The 9,086-nt window shown below is 33.2% G+C and overlaps 1 protein-coding gene across 1 annotated transcript; it reads left to right on the forward strand.

The window, feature by feature from the left end:
• The first annotated feature begins 3,782 nt into the window (after positions 1-3,782).
• LOC119664156 (putative nuclease HARBI1) lies at positions 3,783-7,874 on the forward strand. The gene is made up of 7 exons (XM_038073696.1): positions 3,783-4,161; positions 6,357-6,524; positions 6,580-6,742; positions 6,801-6,936; positions 6,991-7,135; positions 7,193-7,538; positions 7,838-7,874. Exons 1-7 carry the CDS (start codon positions 3,783-3,785, stop codon positions 7,872-7,874), a joined length of 1,374 nt encoding a protein of 457 aa, XP_037929624.1.
• The last annotated feature ends 1,212 nt before the right edge of the window (positions 7,875-9,086 follow it).

Raw genomic sequence — 9,086 nt, forward strand, 5'->3', positions numbered from 1 at the left:
GAAACGGCTTTACCAATTTTTACCAAATTTTATAGGTGTATTCAGTAGGTCTGAGAATCGGGTACTATCTATTTTTCATACCGCTAAAGTGATTAGGGAGTCCCTACCCAGCAAAAATATCTTTATTGCTTTGACAAAAAATTTTTTATTTTTTTGACATAAATGTTGTTTATATTTTTGAAAAAGAAAAATTTTTTTCTTAATATTTTATGTAACTACGCCAACAAGTACATCGAGCATTACATCCACTTCGTTTCTTCGTCTTCGCCTGGCATGGCAGATGGAAAATGTACTAAAATTTTTTCAAAAGATTTCACTAATGATACTATAACAAATACCGACGGATATCCAATATATCGTCGAAGAAATCCCGATAATAGGGGACAATGGCGGGTGGTGCCGTATTCGCCTCTGCTAAGCAAGACATACAATGCTCATATAAATGTTGCGTTTTGCAGTTCTGTGAAGAACATCAAATATATAAGTATGTCCATAAAGCCAGTGATATGGCTGTGTTTAGAGTAAAAACTCATTTACTAATGTAAATGCTCCTCCAATGAACAAAAACGGTGAAATTACGCTCTACCAAATTGGTCGGTACATCAGTTCCAATGAAGCTGCTTGACGTATCTTCGGTTTTCTAATTCATGAACGGGATCCAGCAGCTGTTCAGTTAGCCGTCCATCTTGAAAACGGTCAGCGTGTATTTTTCACGAACGAGACAGTGATTGATCGTGGTACAAATCCACCTAAATCTACACTCACTGCATTTTTTTAATTGTGTAGTAGTACGGATGATTTTGGTGCCTTTGCAAGAACATTACTCTATTCACAAATACCACGCTATTTCACTTGGGCTCAAACAAAAAAATGGATGCCCCGCAAGCAAGTTTCACCAGTTGATGCATGTCTCAATTTATTTAAATCGAACGCTTATTTACAGTTAATCCAAGACACACTGAGTGCTTTTATCTTCGACTGTTGTTGGTTAATGTTACTTGCCCATTATCATTATTATTATTTACAGTCAATCCAAGACAATTTAAATTTGAAGATACAACAGTTGTTGCCAGGGAACTTGGTGTCATACAAATCTATTGATTTTAAATTAATAATTTAATAAATAAACTATAACTTAAAAATAATATTGTTTGGCGTTTGTTATTTTTATTTTCCTTTTCGTTCATAGCGCTCCATGCCTATTTCATGCATATACCACATACTTACACACTTATAATAAGGAAGTTACTTTTTGTCTACACTAGAATTTATCTAGAAACTAGAAATAATTTATAAGGCAAAACAACGTTTGTCGGGTTATCTAGTTATTAATATAATAATTACGTTTCTAAAGCAAGCTAGTATATGGACTTAGTTCAAATTTGAAAGAAAATAAGTTTATAAGCATATATAAGGAAATTACGCAAGTAATATTCCTCACTTCTTATTCGTAAAATGCATACAATTTCTATGAGAATTGTGACCGTTCCCACGACTAAGCTGAGCGATAGCTAATCGCTAGTTTAATGCAGCTTAAAGTAAAGGACAATATCGTGGGAATTGTATATGTCTACACCTTGCCACCTCCTTAATTTTTTAAATGCTTCGATATATAATTGATCATTGAGATTAATTTTTGTGTTTTTTTTCAAATTTCTTATGATGGGACTAGCTATTGAAAAATAATTTCTAATAAACTTCCTATAATAACCTGTTAATCCCAAAAATGATTTAATTTTCGTAACAGATTTAGGAACACACTAATTTTTTCTGGGTTGGGTTTTATACCACCATTAGTAATAATACGCCCTAAAAATTTGGTCTTTTTCGACAGAAATTTACATTTGATAATTTGAACCTTTAAGTTATATTCATTTAATCTGTTAAAAATTTTTTGTAAATTTTCAAAGTGTTCCGGTAAAGAAGTTGAAAACACTAAAATATCATCCATAATATGAAATATCATCCATATAATTATAGTACGTAATTTATCATTCGCTGAAATGTGGCTGGCTCATTTTTGAGTCCCAACGGCATACGCAAAAACTCGAAATGTCTGCGAGAGGTGGAAAAATGACAATTTCATCCATCAATATCTGATGGAAACATTTCGCAATGTCTAACGAAGTGAATTATTGGGTTCTTCCCAATTTATCAAAAAGAGATTCAATATTAACTTATCGTCCACCGTTATATCATTTAATTTTCTAAAATCGATTACTAATCTCTACTTTTATTTATTATAATTTTCAGTTTTTTTCTTCACTATCCATACAGGAGAGTTTTATGGGCTAATAATATTTTGATTTGACATTTCTTCTATTTGTTTATATGCTGACGTGCTTCAATTAATAAAGATAAATGAAAATAAAACCTTCTTGCAGCGCCAGAGAGAACCAGGTCGACCTGATCACTTAGCTGGAATGGACAGAAAATTGGTCGAAAAAGAGGAAAAAGAGCGTCTTTGAAACATTTAGGAACAAAAACGTTGTGGTAATTATTGTTTATCCTTAACTGCTACGACGTTATCTCATCAAGAAAATTTATCTTCTGATTCTGAAATAATGGATCTACAAGAAAATTTACCCATCCAAACTGGAAGTGCACAGTCCGATACTAAAAAAACTTCTATGAGGAAAAATTTTATCACTCCAAAGTAAGTGGCAGCTTTAGATAGGTTTCAGTTCAGTATGAGAAATTCTGTATTTATTTTTGAAGCTACTATTGAGGCACTTGGATACAATACTGACGAATTTCCTATAAACAAGTCCCCATTCAAAGAATTCGCACAGAAAAACGAAAACAGCGTGCAGAAATTATTAACGTTGATTTCCAAAACGAAGTACCAGACACTGTAACTATCTATTGGAATAGCAAACTCTTGCCGGCTTTAGATGTGCGCAAATGTGGAGAAGAACGTCTTCCGATTGTTATTTCGTATGGTGATAAAACACATTTTATTGCGGTGCCAAAATTAGACAACTGAACAGGAAGTGAATAGGCACAGACAGTTTGGAATGCGGTTATTGACTGGAATATCGAAGATATAATAAAGTGTAACTCCTTTGTTGTGATACTACTGTTTCAAATACTGGTCGTATTAATTGTGCTTGTGTGCTTCTCGTACAAAAATTTAATCGAGATATGCTTATTTTTGCTTGCCGCCATCACATCTACGAATTGATATTAAAAGGCGTATTTGAAGCTAAAATTAATCAAGTTACTAACAATCCTAACATTCCATTATTCAAAAGGTTGCAAGAAAACTGGACAAATATCGATCCTAAGAAATTACAGTATCCTACAGAAAGATTATCTTACTGAATGCTTTAGAAATTGACAAACTGCTGAAATTTTACTGAACTGAATTGACTAAGAAAATTGTTAGAAACGACTATAGAGAATTAACAGAGCTTTCAATAATATTCCTTGGTGGAGATACAGAAAAGAAATTTAAGAATCGACCTCCAGGTGCCATGCACCAAGCGCGATGGATGGCGAGGACAATTTATTTATTAAAAATTTCATTACTTAGCTCTCAATTTACAATGCCTAACAAGGATAAAACGGCTCTGTTAGCCGTCTGCCTGTTCATCGTGACATCCTACGTCAAACCTTGGCTGCAATGTATTTCAGCAGTAAAAGCACCTTACCAGGATTTGTGTTTTGTAAAGACCATGAAGAAACAAATGACAAAATTATCTCAAAAACATTTAAACAAAAGTTCTGTCAGCATTTATGGTATTTAATTGATGAAGTGGCTGTCTTGTCCCTATTTGACGATGATTTCAAATATAGTTAATAACTTAGCCAAAGAAAACCCATCAGCCCACAGTAAACGATCTACCCCTTCAAAAGATAAACTTTGTGGTTCACTTTACGAGAAAAACATCGATGACTTTATTTCATTCAAAAGCAAGGCTTTGTTTAATCGACTCAAAATTGATGAAAGTTTTCTCAACGAACGTCCTACTTCATGGTCTAGTAATGCTTCATTTCAATATGCCAAAAACAAGGTGCTGACACTGAGAGCAGTTAATGATGCAGCAGAAAGAGCGGTTAAGTTAATACAAGACTTTCATCGCAAAATCATTGTTGAAGACGAACAAAAGGAATTTTTACTACGCTGCGTACAAGAACACAGATATGTTTATCCTGACTGTAACAAACAAACCCTAAAAAGAAAATTAAATAATTAACATCATTTTAATAATAAATACTTAACAAATATATGATACCGGTAAAATAGTGTTTTATTTACTGAATAAACATGAAGGTCTTAAATGTCTTCTATAGTTTCAATACAAACTTTCTGTTAAAAGTTTGGGATAATATTTATTATTTTAGTTTCTAGTATCAAATAGAAAAAAATAAGAGGTATGCGTATTTTAAATCGAAAAAAAAAATTTCGCCCTTATACCCACCATAATATACATACTTAATTTTTTTTTTTATCTTTCCTTCATCTCTTTTTATTTTTTATATCAATTTAATTTGATTTTTATTTATATTTATATTAAATTTAATTTTAATTCAACTTATTTCAATAGCAAAAAAAAAATAAGTAAATTTTATAGCAAACCTGCTATTTGCATACAAAACCACGTATGCAAATGAGTAATTCAAATCCTCCCCCAGAGAGAAGACATACAATAAGCATTCCAAACAAACGTAATGCTTATCTAGTAATAGACGTATCAAACAAGTTGCCCCCAGAAGACTACACAAACCGATAAAAGCTTACCAAACATTGAATCTTCAGCAGCATCGCCTGCATTTTCCGACTTAACGAGTCCAAAAATAAAACTAAAATCCAAACAGGCATGGAACGCTATGTCAATATTAAACGAAAACTTAGTCCTCAAAAAAGCAACTTAAGAGGTACAAAAATAAACAAAATTAACAAAGATAGTGCCGCTCTTATACCCGCTCTTCAAAACCATTTGGGAAACAGAAACTTATCCTTCTGACTGTCTTCATGGCATTGTAATCAAAATACCCAAGAAAGGAGACTTAAGTGACTGTAACAACTGGCGCGGCATTACGGTTCTAAGTTCTGTGATGAAAATATTTATGAAAATTATTCTAGAAAGAATGGTAAAAGTTGTTGAAGTACTATTACGACCAGAGCAAGCGGGTTTCAGAAGCGGAAGATCCTGTGTTGACCACATTAACAGTCTTAGAATTATCATAGAACAATCTATAGAGATGCGATCCCCTCTTTATCTATTTTTCATCGATTTTGAAAAGGCGTTTGATTCGTTAAATCGAAATTGCATATGGGCAGAGTTGAAAACTATTGGTGTCCTAGCTAAAATAGTCTCAGTAATTGCATAAAACTATGATCAATTTAAGTGCCAGTTTTACACGACAACAAACTGTCACAGCCCTTTTGTACAATTTCTGGCGTACGTTAAGGATGCATCCTTTCCCCACTGCTATTTCTAATTGTGCTTGACGCAGTGGCCAAGAAAGCAAATAAAGGAAAGGTACGAGGTATTGTATGGAACCCACTGTCACCGAACACTAGGCTAGAGTGTTTGGACTATGCTGATGACAAATGCGAGTTGTCACATCGGCTTGATGATACGCAACAGAAACTTAATGACCTATCTTTTGAGTCGTACAAAGTCGGACTAAAAATCAATGCACAGAAAACAAAAGAAGTTCGAATAAACAATCGAATTGACGAACCTTTGAAGTTGGAAATGGAGACCATTGAGCGCGTAAATGAATTCCAGTATCTAGGGAGTATTGTGTCTAAAAATGGAGGTACAGCGCAAGATGTGATAAGAAGAATAGAGAAAGCCCTTGGTGCTTTTACAAGGCTTTGTAAAGTGTAGAGCTCCACTACCTATAGTTTAAGCACAAAGATAAAAATCTTTATTTAAAGCATGCGTTCTTTCAGTTCTCCTGTATGGTTGTGAAACCTGCAGGGCGATTCCACTAATCGCTATCGCTAAAACTCCAATCTCTTCGCTAAAATTCTTAAATAAGCGATTCGCTTATTTTAGGAGAATTAGCGATCGTGCGATTCTGCTAACACAATCTCTTCGCTAAATTTATCCGGCGATGCGGAAAATGCTGAAATGCACTGAAATGTCAAAATAAATACAAAAATTGTCAGCTGTTGGACTTATAATTTAAATTTGAATTTAAATTTAAAAGCACATACTTCAACAAAAAATATTTAGCAATTGCGAAATTAAAATTAATATTCAATTAATATAACATTGGTGTGCGAATTAATTAAATAATGGACTTTTTGATAAGAAGGAGATTTGTTTTTTCTGGTTATGTGAGAGATTCACGGAATCATTTACATTGGAAAAGAAAATGTTTGCGGAATTCTACAGACCCCTTCGCTATATCTGATGCGCGTTTTATTGAAATATTTCGTCTTTCGAAATATTTATGTAAGCTTTTCTTGGCAGAAATAACTCCGTACATGGTACCGAGAAGACGATCAGATGGAATTTCAAGGGACATACGCGTACTTGTTGCATTGCGCTTTTTTGCTCAAGGTAAGTTGATATTTAATAATTGCAAAAAAAGTGAATCAATTATGTTAATTTATAGGATGTTATCAGCGTTGTGTGGGCCAAAGCTCTTTGTTAAATGTTTCTCAGGCAGTTGTTAGTAGATGCGTTAAGCAGGTTGCAAATATAATGAATCGGTATTTTGTAGTAAAGTACATCAAATGGCCCAGAACAATTCAGAAATTATGCGCTATAAAAGAGAAGTATATCTTCGAAATCTTGTGTTAAAATACAATGTAGTTAATCGACAATTATTTGCAGATTTTATGAAAAGTTTCGGTTTCCAGGGGTAATTGGTGCAATTGATTGCACTCATATAAAAATTAAAACCCCGAACTTAGCTATTGAGCATGTGTATGACTGCAGAAAAGGAGGACATTCGCTAAATGTTCAAGTGGTATGATTCAAATTTAATTTATTTACATACTATAATAATACGCATTAATTTTAGGTATGCGATTATAATCTAAAAATTTTAGATTGTAATGCTCGCTTCGGCGGCACTGCACATGATGCATCCATATGGAGAGCCAGCGCCTTACGAGTGCTTCTTACTCGAAAGTACGAAAATGGGGACCGAAATTTCCGGTTAATAGGTAAAACTTGATTGTACATTAATTTTTTTGAGAAACTAATTCTGTTTTAATTTTTAGGAGATAGCGGTTATCCCCTCTTACCCTTTTTGATGACACCTGTTCAAGGAAATAATTTGTCGACGGCACATAACAATTATAATGTGCAACATCGAAAGGCGAGAAATTGGATTGAGCGTTGTTTCGGATTATTAAAAAGTAGAATTCGTTGCTTTAGTAGCGAAAGAACTTTAATGTATGATCCTGAAACAGAGGGCAAAATTGTTAATTCATGTTTGGTTCTACATAACTTCATTATTACACATAATATAATGAACGAAGTTAATGATGTTGACTGCGCAGAAAACACGGACGAAAAAATAAATGAAGATAATGACTTTGAAGCACAAGAACCCGTCCCTGAAGCGTTTCTAGCAAGAGAAGAAATAATCAATAATTATTTTCAATATTAATTGGGTTTTATTTAATTGACTTTTTATTAAAAGTTTAAATATATATTTACTTATATTGTTATTTTAATATTATTTAATTAATAATAAATTGTTATTATGACCAATACTCAACACTTTTTTATTAATACTCTGGCCTTAGGTCGTTAATTTAACACATAAAAATTACACTAATAAATTTGTGTTAAATATTTAATTGTATTTCAGTTTTTATAAAAACTTATTTGTATTACAAATATTTGGGTCTACTTCGTAGACCATCTTCAATGCCCAACGAGGAAGAAAAACCTTAAAAATAAACAATAATTTTATTAATAAAAAAGCGCAAATTTCCACATCACCCCTGAGATATTGCACATAATGCGTTAACCAAATTATTTTATATGGCTGGTTCCCCAGTAGGCCTATCCACCATAAAAAGCTTACATTAATTCTATTCTATGTATTAAAATTATTAATTGCATCCGCTAACAGTTTTATAACATCTGTATGCTCTTTAGTGGCCTGCACGCGTTCGTCCGCAATCTCCTTCTCTTGTTTGAGCTTTCTTTCCTCCAGCTCAAGTCGACGCTCCTCAAGCCTCAACCTTTTCTCCTCTAACTCGACGAACTTTTGGTTGGTCTGTTCTAATGAGGGATTTCACTTTCGTCGCTTGGCTGGACGAATAAGTCGAATAGGCACACAACCCTCATCGTTACCCCCAACAGATGGACCTGAACCGCTTGAAAGTTCCTTTCCCTCCTCAAGGCACTTAAATTAAACATTTATTAGATTAATAATTAAAAAAAATATAAAAAAAATAAAAGCGATAATAAGGCATTCGCCTCCAATACTTACCTCTAAATCATAACAACCTGAAATGTCACTTTCAAAGTGCATTGCTGGCTCGCAGACATCTTCCATGCCTTGCACCGCTACTGGATGCATTACTGCAATAATCCGTTTATCTAGATCAGTTAAATCCTTAATGCCAACGGACGCATTTCCAGTCAGTCCCATTGCATGTTTATAGTCCTGTAATTTCTTCTTGCTTTTGGATCTAAAATTAAACAATGGAGTTTTTTTATTTACAATTTTTCAATATAGTTTCTACAACTATAAAATTAAAAGCAACGATGTTATTTTACATGTTTTTATGTATAATTCTTTTATATATATATATATATATATATATATATATATATATATATATTGTTTTATATTGTTTGTAAACGATAATATGTATATGTATATATATATTATTAACTGTTAACATATCTTATTTTACTTTTTAACTACTTACTTCATGTTGACCCATGCCTTCTTCCAATCATTACCATCTTTAACTGCTCCACCAAGGGCATTTAAAATAGCAGCTAGAGAGCTCCACTGTTTATTAAGACTTCGCGCACCATCATCCGACACAAATCTGTCATGAGCGAAATCTTTATGCTCTTCCATATGCTGGACCAGCGCTTGTTTCTGCTCATTGCTAATTCGTTTTGACTTTAAGTCCACGAATTCTA

Source organism: Teleopsis dalmanni, unplaced genomic scaffold, assembly GCF_002237135.1.
Source record: "Teleopsis dalmanni isolate 2A unplaced genomic scaffold, ASM223713v2 unscaffolded_contig_1494, whole genome shotgun sequence".
NCBI classification, from domain to species: Eukaryota; Metazoa; Arthropoda; class Insecta; order Diptera; family Diopsidae; genus Teleopsis; species Teleopsis dalmanni.

Bases quoted from the DNA above. Each gene is read 5' to 3' on its own strand.
- LOC119664156 (XM_038073696.1), top strand. From the start codon at position 3,783: ATGATTTCAAATATAGTTAATAACTTAGCCAAAGAAAACCCATCAGCC. The intron at 6,525-6,579 runs GTAAGTTGATAT...GTTAATTTATAG, and splicing joins ATTGCGCTTTTTTGCTCAAG to GATGTTATCAGCGTTGTGTG. The intron at 6,743-6,800 runs GTATATCTTCGA...AATTATTTGCAG, and splicing joins TTATGCGCTATAAAAGAGAA to ATTTTATGAAAAGTTTCGGT.